At 35.3% G+C, this 14,459-nt stretch overlaps 3 protein-coding genes across 3 annotated transcripts; all 3 read left to right on the forward strand.

Annotated features, from left to right (window-relative positions):
• The first annotated feature begins 5,233 nt into the window (after positions 1 to 5,233).
• Positions 5,234 to 8,148, forward strand: LOC108474000 (CSC1-like protein At4g35870). Its single transcript, XM_017775850.2, has one exon. The coding sequence runs from the start codon at positions 5,432 to 5,434 to the stop codon at positions 7,838 to 7,840; it is 2,409 nt and encodes an 802-aa protein (XP_017631339.1). The 5' UTR covers positions 5,234 to 5,431; the 3' UTR covers positions 7,841 to 8,148.
• Positions 8,149 to 8,245: 97 nt separating this feature from the next.
• On the forward strand, positions 8,246 to 9,845 carry LOC108474001 (uncharacterized). Its single transcript, XM_017775852.2, has 3 exons — positions 8,246 to 9,216; positions 9,298 to 9,349; positions 9,432 to 9,845. The coding sequence occupies exons 1-3, from the start codon at positions 9,059 to 9,061 to the stop codon at positions 9,618 to 9,620; spliced, it is 399 nt and encodes a 132-aa protein (XP_017631341.1). The 5' UTR covers positions 8,246 to 9,058; the 3' UTR covers positions 9,621 to 9,845.
• A 171-nt stretch (positions 9,846 to 10,016) lies between these two features.
• LOC108472805 (aspartyl protease family protein 1) lies at positions 10,017 to 13,578 on the forward strand. Its single transcript, XM_017774360.2, has 10 exons — positions 10,017 to 10,448; positions 10,554 to 10,689; positions 11,245 to 11,480; positions 11,626 to 11,850; positions 11,974 to 12,109; positions 12,182 to 12,255; positions 12,351 to 12,450; positions 12,536 to 12,593; positions 12,828 to 12,899; positions 12,975 to 13,578. Exons 1-10 carry the CDS (start codon positions 10,147 to 10,149, stop codon positions 13,205 to 13,207), a joined length of 1,572 nt encoding a protein of 523 aa, XP_017629849.2. The 5' UTR covers positions 10,017 to 10,146; the 3' UTR covers positions 13,208 to 13,578.
• The last annotated feature ends 881 nt before the right edge of the window (positions 13,579 to 14,459 follow it).

Consider the following 14,459-nt stretch of genomic DNA (forward strand, 5'->3'; position numbering starts at 1 on the left):
ATAATATATTATATGTGTCAAGTAAAATATAACCTGAGGAATTGATATTCAATTTCATATGTTCGGATAAATAAAGTAAGGATTTCAAAAATAGACTAGTAGTCGAATCGATCAAACAATTAATTTATTGATTTGATTAAAACAATATTTAAAATTATAAATATTTAAAATATTAAAAAAAAATAGTTCAACCACCTAATTCAATCTATTCATATCAATTCTCAAATTAACTAATCAAATATATTTCTTGAATCGATATTCCTATTGATTTTCAAATCAACTGAACTAATTAATCGATCTAATTCAATTCAAACAACCATGAAATAAACTATATGTTAAATTTCAAATTAATTTAAAATATTTAATTATCCCTTTCTTAGTTTTTAAACAAATATAATTTGTACGAGAAAAACGTAGCTGACATGCAAATGATAATTGATAAATATAGCAAAGCAAGGTTCCTTTAAACATACACGTAATACATGTAAAATTAATCTCCTTTGTACGTAGTTATAAAAGAGAAAGGCAATATTGAATACGAGGAATTAGAGTTACATTATATCCAGCAGAGATGACATAAGTACATAGGTGTCCTCCACCACTGCTCCAACTCCATCTCTCTCTGTGCCACACGTGCGCATCAATATTGATGAGCAAGTGGCCATTATTTTATGGTTGGTTTCATGTTTAAAAAAAGAAATCTGGTCTCACACTCACACGTGGCTGCTGTGTGCGGCTGTTGCGACTGCCATCTTCCCTAACAGCAAACAAACGCAAAACTAAAAAAGGTCAAAAAAAAAAGGGTCGACTACTGCCTCACTGTCGCAGTGCATGCAATCCAACTGGGTTTCTCTGTGTGTCCGGTGAAATCCAGCTATTTTCTTAATTTCTTTATTTACTTAACCCCCCTCGTTAACCACAGCCTCTTTGGGATCTGCATTAACACGGTTTACGTCTACCTTACTCTATCTTCGTAAAATAGGTCAATGTCTCCTTTTAAAAAAAGGTGCAAATCTATTATCTTTTTAACACACATATAATCTCATTTCTCAATTCCAATTTAATAATAATGAAGAACTGCACTTCTTATGTTTTCAACTTCTTTAGGAAGAGAGGGGTTGTTATGAATCTTTAATGCTTTTTTTCCCCTCATAAATTAAAAAAAGACAGTAAGAAAACCAATTATTTTTCTTACATTTAAGGGTGGGTTTAAATAAATGGTAGAGTGTTATATGTTTAGTTTACTTTTTATAAAAATACTATAGTAACTCTAAATAAATAAATTGTCCATCCAAACTCACCCTAAATTTACTTGCACATATAAAAAAAACCCCACTTTATTATAAATATTGTTATATAAAAGTTACTTTTTAAAAAATAATACTAACAGCTTGTTTGGTTGGCTGTAGTAGTTTAGCATTACAGCCTTATTCAGTGGGCCCAATCTTATTACATTGTTTGGTTGGTTGAATGGGCTATTACAACCCTATTCATTACAGTCTTATTCAAGGCAAAATCACCATTTACAATTCATGCCTCCCCCCACGGAATACAAATTCAGCTTTAAAAGTTTTCATCTTTACCCTTCTCATTTCTTTCTCATCTGAGTATTTTCTTCTTCTTTTTTCACCTCTGATTCCCATTTCCTTCCAACCTTCTCCCTCTTTTTCACTTCTGAAGCATCATTTCCAACCCTATCTAAGCTTGAACCCAGATTCAACTTCAAATTAAAAGCCAACAAAATTTTACCTACCGACGAACAGTCTTCTTAGTCTCCACAAATTCATCCTCAAGCTCCGGTTGAAATCAGGGTCAACGATTTCAATTTCCTTTTAACAAAAACGCAGCTTGAAATCCAAATTTCTCAGTTTTCTCGAGAAAATCTGACTTTGGTGTGAGAGGAAAGGGCTAACGATCCAACACCCAGATGTTAAATTGGTGCTGAATCGAGTGAAGCAGTTAGCTGACAAGGTAAGCTTTTGACCTTCTTCAATCGAAATTAAGACCCCCCTTTTCGTTAACTATCATAGATCCCCAAGAATACTGTTTTAATCGAACCCTATTAAGCACTTACATGCTATTGTCATTGATAGGTATAAGTTGTTTTTAAGTTTACTTGTTGGAATTGTTAATAAATTGTATAGAAAGCTTGTTGATTCGGTAAATGAACAATTAATTTGGGTTAAATAAATGATTGATGTTTCTGCTACAGGAATTGATAGTTTGTTAGTGTCTTTAATGAGGCAAATTGTTGGTGGTGATTTTAGTGATGGGAATCTTTGGTTATGTTTCGAGTCAGTGAGTCTTTGTTTAAATGGGGTTGTTTGTTACAAGAAAAAGCATGTAGTTTTGACCAGTGCACTATATACATTTCTTCTTTTATTAGCTGATCATTGTAGTTTTGACCAGTGCGCTATATACGGTCCTCTTTGCCTCCAGAATTTCCTTTTGTAGCCCATTTTTATCTTCAGCCATTGATCTACAGTGATTTTCCATCTCCTCCTTTTCCTTGATTAGGTTCTGCCATTCAGCCTTCTTTTGTGTCGGTTCTTCGGTAGTTTCCTCAAGACCGAAGGTTGGCAATCATACAGCGGTACTGGGAAGAGCTGATTGAGCTTGAGGAAGGGTTTGAAAAAGAATTGACCCTGCTTTTGGGAAAGTACAACCCTGATCGCCTCGAGGAAGAGACTATTGACAGCCTTGAAGGACGAGACAAGAGAGGAGCAAGAGATATTGAAACAGAATGGACAACAATGATCCTATTTGTCGAGGGTAAGAAGCAGCATATTATGTTTTGGGTCAAACGTATACACCAGTTTTATTACCAAAGATACTTCAGTTTTGGATATAGAGGGCAAAAGATGAAGCCTTTCTGGATCGGTACAAACATTGGAATAATGAAACTTCAAGTGTTTTATTATTATTATTGAACATACATATATGAGGATTTTTTTGTGTTTAAGCTGTCATGCAATGACAAATTTTGCAGTGGATATATGTTTGATGATTCGATGTCTGAATTTCCATGCAAAAATAAAACATTTTTGTTGGCTAAGAAATCGACAAAAAAATAGGGTTTATGCAGATTTGCTCTCTCTCTCTCTATAATATTTTTTCAACAAGTTAACTAAATATAGAAATATATTTTTTCAACAAGTTAACTAAATATAGAAATTGGGTTTTGTCCATGCAGAAAACCTGCTAATATTGTGGATTGGGTTCTGCAAGTTATTAACTTTGACTCTTAATTTTAATGGAGTTATAATTTATTTTTGTTTGAAGTTATGGAATTATAATCAGTTAAGCAACTGTTAAAAAAGGTCAGACATGTTGCTATTTTTTTTTAGTTTATTAAAATGGTTACAGATTTAGATTAGTAAAATGATCTTTATGAATCTCAGTTTATTACTTTTTAGCAATGAGTTATTTATTACTTTTTAGCAATGAGTTATTTATTATTTTTAATATTTAATTATTTTTATTGTAAAATAATTAAATTATTTGTTTCAACAATGACATTTTAACATATTAAATATGTATTGCGTTTAAAAATAATAAAGTAGATTATATATATTTTATAGTATTATATATTTTGATTTTTTAATTCATATAATAATAATTATATTAAGAAAGTTATTAAATTATATTTTTATTAAATTATATTTAATAATAATCATGTTAAAATATGGTTAAACTATTTATTATTTTTATTAAATTATTTTCAATAATAATCTTATTAAAATTTAATAAAAATAACAATAATCATCTACCTTAAAAAATTCGCTAAAGGTATTCGGTCATTTTAATTTTTTTTCCTTATGCTATTACAACATCATTCCATTCAACCAAACACAAGAATGCTATTGCAGTTCTATTCCATTCCATTCAACCAAACAGTTGAATTACTTATTACAGCTCTATTCAATTACAGCCTTATTCCATTACAACCAACCAAAGGTACTGTAATAGTATAGGTAGAGTTCAACCATGATCCTTCAATGCAAATTTAGTATATGATTTCTAATAATAAAAATTAATATTATGCACTTATCCATATTTAATATATTATTTAATTCAATTTAATTATAATAAAATATTTAAAAAACAAGTAATTTACATTCGAAATTATTTCGGGCACAACCCTACTGGCAAGGTAAGATGTGGTCATATGTCCGAAGAATAAATTAAAAAAAAAAAATTAAGACAAACACGTTTCATGTATTATTTGTTTTACATATGGTTTCTTGGTCAATTTTATAAAGCTTAAAATGTGTCACAAATTTTTATATATTTTAAAAATTAGAAATTTAGTCTCTATACTTTCATTTCATGAAATTTAGTCTCTCTATTCTTTCAATTTCAAAATTTAGATTTAATATTTACACCATTAACATTTGTTTTATCAAATTTAAGTTAATTATAAAGTCATTTTTTTAAATTACATGGATATCAAATGAATATATTTTTATTTTTGAAAAATATCATAGCAACAAATTTAATAATGTTAACCGTTAAACTTGAATTTTAAAATTTAAAAATAGAAAAATTAAATTTAATGAAATATAAGTATAAGGACTAAATTCTTAATTTTTAAAAGTCAAGAACTTGTGGTGTATTTTAACCTTTTATAAATTAATTGTCCCAACCTATCAAAGCTTTGATTATTATTTTTGAAAAAACTAAAACAAAGGCTAAAAAACAAAAGACTACTAATTAGATTTTTATATGATGGGACAAAAAATTTAATAAAATGGATCAAGAAATTTAAAATAAAAACAAAGGCTACTAATGATTTGTTTTTCAAATTTTTTATAATTTAGATTACTAATTTTTAAATGTTTTAACTAAAGAAATATGTTAAATAGATTGGATTAGAGAATATATTAAATATGTATAAGTATATAATAATAATTTTATATCTCGAGGTATCATTATTTTATTGATGTCTAAAAATTAAAATTTTAAAATAATCCTAATATAAATTATTGTTTAATTATAAAGGATTATTTCGATATCTAATAATAATTGTAAAGGACCCAAAGCATTCCCAATGGGCCCATTTTGACGACATTGAAATGCCTTATCAATGGATCCGAAAATAGGCCTAGCAAAGTAAGCCCAACAGGTTGCCATTTAGAATTATAAGGATATAATTGCAAGATACAGTATTTGGAAAAGGGTATAATTGCAAATACTTTATAGTTTTTAGGAAAATCCTTAAGTAGTGCATTCCGTTTCCGACAAATAAAAACCAAAATGACGCACATTATTAGTTAGATTTTAGATTAAAAAAAGAAAAAACACGCACACAAAAACGACAAGAATCTCACCTTCCTATTATTTCCCCCTTCCCACACCCCCATGAATCGAAACCCCAAAATCCAATTACGAAATCCCTAATTTTTTTCCCCTTCTATCCGAGGAATCTCCAATGAGCGAGACGCTTCCTCCGCCGCCGTCCCCCTCATCCGATGAAGATTTCGCGAACGACGGCGCGTGGTATGGCAACATCCAGTATCTCCTCAACATTTCAACCATCGGCCTCCTCTGTTGCGTCCTCATCTTTATCTTCCTCAAGCTCCGCAGCGACCATCGCCTTATTCCGGGGCCATCCGCTCTGTTCGCTAAGCTCCTTGCCGTCTGGCACGCCACCGGCCGTGAGATTGCCCGCCACTGCGGAGCTGACGCCGCCCAATTCCTCTTAATCGAAGGCGGCAGCTTCGCGATTCTCTTGTCAGTCGCCTTTGTGGCTGTTTCCGTCTTGCTCCCCGTTAATCTCTACGGCGGCACTGCTTTATTAGACGATCAGTTCTCGAAAACCACTGTAAGTCATATCAGTAAAGGTTCAGGGTTACTTTGGGTGCATTTTCTTTTCGTGGTTTTCGTTGTTCTTATTTTCCATTATGGAATGTCTGCTGTTGAAGAAAGATTAAAAATTACTAGGTTTAGAGATGGGAATGGAAATTTAAGTGACCCCAACTCGAATTCAACTGCAATTTTTACGATTATGGTTCAGGGTTTGCCTAAGAATTTAGGGGTTGACAAAGGTGTTGTGCTCGAGTATTTTCAGTATAAATATCCGGGGAAAGTATACAGGGTTATCATGCCTATGGATTTATGTTCTTTGGATGATTTAGCCACTGAACTAGTTAAGGTTAGGGATGAAATTACCTGGTTGATAGCAAAGATCGATTCACGTCTTCTGCCGGAAGAAAGTGAAGATGTGAATGGAAGTGAAGGGTTTCTGGGTTGGATTCGTTGGTTGGGGAGGAAAATACAACGAGTTTTTGATCAGATTACGGGTACATTTGGGTTTACAGATGAAGAAAAATTAAGAAAGCTGCAAGAATTGAGAGCTGAGTTAGAGACTGAATTAGCGGCTTATAAGGAAGGGCATGCACCAGGTGCTGGGGTTGCTTTTGTGATGTTTAAGGATGTATATACAGCGAATAAGGCAGTTCAAGATTTCCAGAATGAGAAAAAGAGGCGGTTTGGGAAATTCTTTTCTGTCATGGAGTTAAAGTTGCAGAGGAACCAATGGAAAGTTGAACGAGCCCCTTTGGCCACTGATATTTACTGGAACCATTTGGGATCAACAAAATTGTCGCTGAAGCTGCGAAGAGTGTTTGTAAACTCGTGTTTGTTGTTAATGCTTTTGTTCTTCAGTTCTCCTCTTGCAGTAATCACTGCTGTGCAGAGTGCTGCTCGGATTATTAATGCAGAAGCAATTGATAATGCACAGTCGTGGTTGGCTTGGGTGCAAAGTTCAAGCTGGCTGGCATCCCTAGTCTTTCAATTTTTGCCCAATGTAATTATATTTGTTAGCATGTACATAGTGGTCCCTTCTGCTCTTTCTTATCTTTCCAAGTTTGAACGGCATCTCACTGTATCCAGTGAGCAGAGAGCAGCATTGCTAAAGATGGTTTGCTTCTTCCTTGTCAATTTGATCCTATTGAGGGCTCTTGTTGAGTCATCATTAGAGAGTGCAATCCTTCGGATGGGTCGATGCTATCTGGATGGAGAAGACTGCAAGAGAATTGAGCAATACATGAGTGCTTCATTCCTTTCAAGATCTTGCCTTTCTTCTCTTGCATTTCTAATCACAAGTACATTCTTGGGAATATCATATGATCTGCTGGCTCCAGTTCCTTGGATAAAGAACAAGCTTCAGAAGTTTCGGAAGAATGATATGCTCCAGTTGGTCCCAGAAAATACTGAAGAGTACCCATTGGAAAATCAGAACCTGAATAATTTGCGGAGACCGCTGATGCCCGAAAGTTTATTTGACTCTCCTAGGATGGGTGACATTGACATTCCGGGACAGGATCTTTCCGTCTATCCTATCAGCAGCCGGACCTCGCCTATACCCAAGCAGAAATTTGACTTTGCGCAGTATTATGCATTTAATTTGACAATATTTGCCCTGACCTTGATATATTCTTCATTTGCACCACTCGTGGTGCCAGTGGGTGCAGTTTATTTTGGATATAGGTATGTGGTTGATAAGTACAACTTTCTGTTTGTGTATAGAGTCCGGGGATTTCCTGCTGGCAATGATGGAAGGCTGATGGATACTGTGTTGAGTATCATGCGGTTCTGCCTCGACTTGTTCCTCATCTCGATGCTTTTGTTCTTTTCAGTCAAAGGAGACTCCACAAAGCTGCAAGCCATATTTACTCTTGGGTTGCTAGTAATTTACAAACTGTTACCTTCTGATAGTGATAGTTTTCAACCAGCCCTTTTGGAAGGCATGCAAAATATAGACAGCATTATTGATGGACCGATTGATTATGAGGTTTTCTCACAACCTAGATTCGATTGGGATACATATAGTTTATGATTATCAAGTCATTTACGGTTCCCCACTAATTAATTAATTCAATGATTTGTGTAGCGTACCTCAATGGCTTTCTAGTGAAATCCTTTTAGGTGCATGTGGGTATCATATTGCCCATTTCTTTTCACCCTTTTTAACACGTGGGTTGATTTTTGATCATTACTGTAATGACCTGCTTTGTATTCATACCTGGCTCGTGTGTTTTCAAGGATGTATTTCACGGCGTCATGCAAATTTACATGAAATGCATGACTGATTCAAGTCCAATCAGAACAAGGAAAATGGCACTATGATCTTAGTTCAAGTCAAAACGTTTCATATCCATTTATTATAGTTTGGTTATCAAATTGCAAAACCCATATAGCATTTATGAATATCTCTTTGCTCTGTTGATGTTGTAATAAATAAAACTGTAATTTGCATCCTTTTTTATCTTCTAATCTAGGCAATGGCATGTCAGCCTAACTGGATAATTTTCCTTTGTTTTGTATATATACATAAAAGTGAATATATCACGATATTTGGCAGTAATAGAGAGATTTGAAGCGGAAAACAAGGCCTAAAGTATCCAAATCCAATAAAACCATGCTGTAAACGTGAGTAGAGGATTCATGATTTTCATGCGAATTTGGTTTTAGATGAGGTGTCATTTGTTCTATTAAAAGGTAAAGAGAAAGTGATAGGGTAGATGAGTACGAGATAGTGAGAAAATAAGTGAGAAAATAATGCAACCATTTATTATAAATACCTGAAATGGTAGGGAGAAAGAAAAGTTCCAAGTGAGGAAAAACATGGACGTAATTATTTGTAGGCAAAAATTAGAAACAGAGGAAAACTAGGAGATGAATGGCAACTATGTCAACTGTCAAGAGTCGTTCAGACCTGTCCTATAACATATCCACTCTTGGCCAAGCAAATGGAACCTCTCCTTCACTCTAGAATCCATTGCACACCTTGCCTTCCTTCACTCATCACTAATCTCTCTCCTTCTCTTTCTCTTTCTCTTTCTCTTTCTCTTTCTTTGGCTGCCTTGTCTTTAAATTAAAGGGTCTTTTTTTAAAAAAAATTTATTTATTGCCATTTGAATTCGAATGAGAGAAGATTAACAATAATAATAAAGGAGAGAGAAAAAAAACAGTAGTCACAAGTAAGTTACTGAGTCTTTGCTTGTGACTTTGAATTTCGTTTCTTTCTTTGGAGAGGAAGGCCGAAGAGAGAACCATGCAGCATTTACCAGTTAAAAGCAACCTTCTTGATTCAGGTTCGGAGACGACCAAGTTCGGCTTCGGTGGTTACGAGCAGCCCCTTTGCCCCAAACCTCGCCGTGTCGGACCCGTCGTTCCCGAGTTTCTCAAGCCCCTCAGATGTACCAAACACAGGTTGGTTTCAATTTCATTGCCATGTTTTATTTAATTTACATTACATTGGCTAATTTGGCCTCTCATGTAAATCATCATCAGCGAACTCAACACTGATGGGAGAAGTGGAGTTCTGAACATAATTGCTGAGACGGTAAGGATTTTCATTCATCAAAATATAAATATATATACACATATATGTTTCATAGATTACTAATAGTATCACATGATCTTAGACAAATGATGGAAGAGAATCGGCATGCACGGGGTATTCCCCATCTTGCTATGCAGGGTCACCTCCAGGCAGAACAGGCAACCCTCTGGTTCATGACGTCAACTTCATTCACCAGATGGAGCTTCTTTCACCTTTCACCAGAACCAAGCTTTCAGATAAATTTGGCATCACCTCCGCCTCTCCTGTTTGAGACCATTCATGTCAAATTTGTCCACTGCACCAGCAGAAACTACTCTTTTTCTGGGATTTTTTTGGTAGCTTAACATTTTAGTACCACTATGTCTTTTTATTATTATTTTCTGTTGTAAATATTATGAGTTGAAATGGACTGGGGTGTCTCTTGTACATAAAAAAACAAAAAGGGTTTCTTAATTGTTTTCAAGTTGGATTTCCTTCAATGAAGTTCAAAGTTCTGCCTATGAATGCTCATGCAAATCCATACTTAAAAGAAGAAATTATTGCATTGAATATAACTGCCACCGCCAGTTCAACTTCCTTAACTGTCATACAATAAATGAAAGTTAGGCCCCACATCTTCAAATCCTCTCAACATAAATCCAAATACTACCAAAAATAAGTAATGATTTTTCTCTTTTAAAAACTAAAAGCAACCCAAGATCCAAACCCAATCTCTACTTCCTTCTTTTTTAATATCCATTTTTGTTTGTTCCAAATGCAAATCTTTGTGGACAATCCACTTGAATTCTCCTGATACAATGATTAAAAGAAAAATGTCATCTTTCACAAAGACTATATTTTTCTTGTGGGTCTTAAGCACTAAGCTCTGCGATGGCCGCATCTTCACTTTCAAGATGCACCACCTTTTCTCTGAACCCGTCAAGAACTGGTCCAACTCCACTGGGAAACTCTCTCATTGGCCTGCAAAAGGTTCTTTTGAGTACTACGCCGTTCTAGCTCACCGGGACCGCCTCCTCCGCGGCCGCAAACTCTCTGACATCAATGCAACCCTTTCTTTCTCTGATGGCAACTCCACTTTCCGCATCAGCTCTTTGGGATTGTAACGATCTTTATGCCCCCTCTTTTTTTGTATTTTCTTGGAAGTTTTAGATTTAGGGCATTGTTTATTCTTTTATAATCTTGCTTGGGGTTTTCTTGGGTGCAGTTTACATTATACAACAGTGCAATTGGGGACTCCCGGGGTGAAGTTCATGGTGGCACTTGATACAGGGAGTGATCTTTTTTGGGTGCCATGTGATTGTACCAAATGTGCTCCAACTGAAGGAACTACTTATGCTTCTGTATGTTTTCTTCTTTTCGTTTTTTTCTCCCTTTATATTCTGATTTTCTATGTTTTCTTCATGTTCCTGATGCATTTGAAAACGCTAAGACTATACCCCAACTTGTCCCCTCAAATGCAGCTCTTGTTTTGAATTTCACAGTTTATAGCAAAATTTTGCTCTCAGATCCTTTTCTGTTCATTCTAGAAGTCAAATCCAAATATGTAGTCCAAAGAAGTATAGTAGAACAATTTTCTTTTGTGTGTGTGTAAAGGGCAGGGTATCCCAAGCCACATTGGACTCGAGGTCCCTCTCAACAAGTGCGCTTCTCAAGGTTTGAACTTATGCTTTCACCCTTACGAGGGCAAGGCCGCTACCACCTCAACGGCTCAACCTACAGCTTGTTGGTATAGTAGAACATTTAACCACATAAGGATGCTGTAATTTAACTACATTGAGTCAATGGGAAAAGTACTGCTGGGGCTTGCAGTTAACCAGCTAGTGTGGAGATCAGTTCTTACACTGGTTGTCCTTTGAATTTATATTAAACTATGCATCTCCTTTGGAGGCTGGCAGGATTTTGAGCTTAGCATATACGACCCTAAAGGATCATCCACCAGCAAAAGAGTCACCTGCAACAGTAGCTTGTGTGCACACCGTAACCAATGTCTCGGCACGTTCAGTAGTTGTCCATACATAGTCTCTTACATGTCAGCTCAAACTTCTACTTCTGGGGTTCTACTGGAGGATGTTCTTCACCTAACAACTGAAGATGGTCATCCAGAATTGGTTGAGGCATATGTCACATTCGGGTAAGCTCTTGTAGTATGCAGCTTAACCATTTTGTATGCCTTATTCTGCCATCCTTCCCTTTTGCTGAAAGGCACTATGTAGGCCAATATTTGTTTCCCGAACGCTTTTCTAGGTTCAGATGAAAATGCAATATGAATTGTGCAGCTGTGGGCAGGTACAAAGCGGCTCATTCCTGGATGTTGCAGCTCCCAACGGTTTATTTGGGCTTGGCATGGAGAAGATAGCAGTTCCGAGCATTTTATCACAGGAAGGTTTGACAGCTAATTCTTTCTCCATGTGTTTTGGACACGATGGAATTGGAAGGATCAGTTTTGGAGACAAAGGTAGCCCTGACCAGGAAGAGACTCCTTTTAATCTTAACCCACCGCAGTAAGTGGTAATTTTCTTATTTACTTGATGCTTGATAAATAGTGAATTTAGATTGATGTATTAATGATGCTGATGGAACATTTTATGTTATTCTTTAACATCTAGTCATGATTTATGCTGCAGTCCAACCTATAACGTTACCATAACTCAAATTCGGGTGGGGACAGCTATAATTGTTGGTGATATTACAGCTCTTTTTGATTCTGGGACTTCGTTCACATACTTGGTTGACCCAACTTATTCAAACCTTGCAGAGAATGTACGTATTTTGCATGTTTAAAAACCAACAAAACTTGATGTCCCAACTTTAGTAACTTACGCTTTCCTACAGTTCCATTCTCAGGCACAAGATAGGCGCCGCCCAACTGATTCAAGGATCCCTTTTGAGTACTGTTATGACATGAGGTACATTCTTTAGTCTTGTTCATACACTGTCTTTCTTCATTAGGGGTTGAACTTGAATTCTGCACATCTTATCTTTTTCTCTTTGCATCATGCAGCCCGGAGGCAAATGCTACTTTAATACCCAGTATGAGTTTAAAAATGAAAGGTGGAAGTGACTTTCCAGTCTATGACCCGATCATTGTCATTTCTACTCAGGTAGGATCCTTCTCCTGGACTTCTTTCATTTCGTACATAGGGAGTGAAAATCGTGTTAAACACATTGATCTCTAATGATTTGCAGAGTAAACTTGTATACTGCTTGGCTGTCATCAGGAGTACGGAACTGAATATTATTGGACGTAAGTCTTGCATATAGCATGTGATTAATCGAGTGCTTCTGCTAGGTTATTAAGTTGGAACTGATTAAAAGGCAAGCCTCAGTTGTTCCTTTATTGCTCGACTGTATGAAGATAGGTGAATTAGCAATGTATTTCATGAGGTTCATTAATGCTCTTCCCTGTACACCGTAGATGATGTCACTAAGTTCCAATATTTTATATCTTTGCTTATTGGGCTGTTCTTTCGCTAAACAGAAAACCTTATGACTGGTTACCGAGTGATATTTGACCGAGAAAGATTTGTATTGGGCTGGACGAAGTATGATTGTAAGTGATGCTTTGCCTCTATGCTTTAGTAAGTTAGACCTTGTTTGCTTACGAAATTCAATGGCTTTCATGCAGGCTACGACGTTGAGGAAACTAATACATCTGAAGTAGAATCTTATGCCGTCTCCACACCTCCACCTGTTTCTGCCGGAATCCATAATTATTCTACCCCAGAATCAACTAGTAAAGATATCAGAAATACCGATTCTGGCAGTTGTGTTCCCTTGCGAACTTGCCATCTCCATATTTCTCTTCCGGCTTTCTTCGGAGTTGTCTCCATACACATGCATATGGCATATATGGCTTAGATGTCTATCTTGTTGTTGTCTTAAGGCACATATGGCAGACAGATTTAGCAAAGGATAGGGAACTGTTGATCATTGTCGAATTTTAGAACACCGAGTCCAAGACAGAGACAGTATCGTCACAGTTTTGCAGGAAAATAAAACCATGAATCAGTGTTGATCAGCGTATGATATGATATCATGGGGCAACCACTGAATTGAATATTCAAACAGTCCACAACTAGGGTAGATAGGAAATAGTTGGATAGAATTTGCAAGTCATCTCTCAATCAACTTGGTAAGGTCGTAACTCGAGCCGCTTTTGCTTTGCAGCTCCATCTTGGAACCTTCCCTTTGAAAAATTCCACACTTAAAATGATAATAATAATTAAAAACATGACGATAGTTTCTTATCAAATAATTATTATATAAAAGGATTGCGTGCGACTTAAATAAATTTTCATATAATTGACCGCATCCCAGTCTATGATATGGATTGGTTACCAACCTAAAGTAGAAGTGAAAGGTGGCTTTCTGGCTTTAAATATTAACCAAAAGGCAGGCAGAGCAATTGCTAAGCTACCATGGCTTTCTTCTTCTTCTTTTTTTATTTTTTATTGTTGACTCCTTCCATTGCAAACCCAAATGCAAATATGATGAAATTCATTACTATCCTTTATTGTTGTTGTACGCAAATGTGATTGAATATTTGCAACTGGTATTGGATACTTTTAAAAAAAATTCCAAAAAAATAGTTCTTAAGATGTGTTATTAAGATACTAACTTTAACTTCAACTTTATATAAAATTTTAGTAAAAGAAAGTATTAGTTATTAATAGTTTTTTATTCATTAACGAGTTTTCTTAATTTTGTATGTATTAATTAAATTATATATATTTTTTTAAAATTTTGTAACCTATTATTAATAATATACCTTTAAAATTAAAACATAATAATATATAATTGATATCAGAATAAATTATATTCTGAAATTATTTTTAAAATATAAATATTATATTAATAACTGTTCTTCTCGCCTCAGTAATATCAACAATTGGTGCGATGAGTGTAGATTACATGACTTCTCAATCCTAAAGTGGCACCTCAACTAACTAAACCAACTAGACCAAAAACCTAACTGACCAAGTCAACTCTTTTGTTCCACTCAACACCGTCATCCCACCTATTTCAGGTATTTCTACTGGCTTGATCTGTACACAAACCTTTTTTTCTTCCTCCATTTTCGCTAGAGCTCAATTGCAATATGTAAGCATCC

Source organism: Gossypium arboreum, chromosome 11 (assembly GCF_025698485.1).
Source record: "Gossypium arboreum isolate Shixiya-1 chromosome 11, ASM2569848v2, whole genome shotgun sequence".
Classification (NCBI taxonomy): Eukaryota; Viridiplantae; Streptophyta; class Magnoliopsida; order Malvales; family Malvaceae; genus Gossypium; species Gossypium arboreum.

Bases quoted from the DNA above. Each gene is read 5' to 3' on its own strand.
- LOC108472805 (XM_017774360.2), top strand. From the start codon at position 10,147: ATGATTAAAAGAAAAATGTCATCTTTCACAAAGACTATATTTTTCTTG. The intron at 10,449-10,553 runs GTAACGATCTTT...TCTTGGGTGCAG, and splicing joins CGCATCAGCTCTTTGGGATT to TTTACATTATACAACAGTGC. The intron at 12,256-12,350 runs GTACATTCTTTA...TGCATCATGCAG, and splicing joins GAGTACTGTTATGACATGAG to CCCGGAGGCAAATGCTACTT.
- LOC108474000 (XM_017775850.2), top strand. From the start codon at position 5,432: ATGAGCGAGACGCTTCCTCCGCCGCCGTCCCCCTCATCCGATGAAGAT.
- LOC108474001 (XM_017775852.2), top strand. From the start codon at position 9,059: ATGCAGCATTTACCAGTTAAAAGCAACCTTCTTGATTCAGGTTCGGAG. The intron at 9,217-9,297 runs GTTGGTTTCAAT...AATCATCATCAG, and splicing joins CTCAGATGTACCAAACACAG to CGAACTCAACACTGATGGGA. The intron at 9,350-9,431 runs GTAAGGATTTTC...ACATGATCTTAG, and splicing joins TGAACATAATTGCTGAGACG to ACAAATGATGGAAGAGAATC.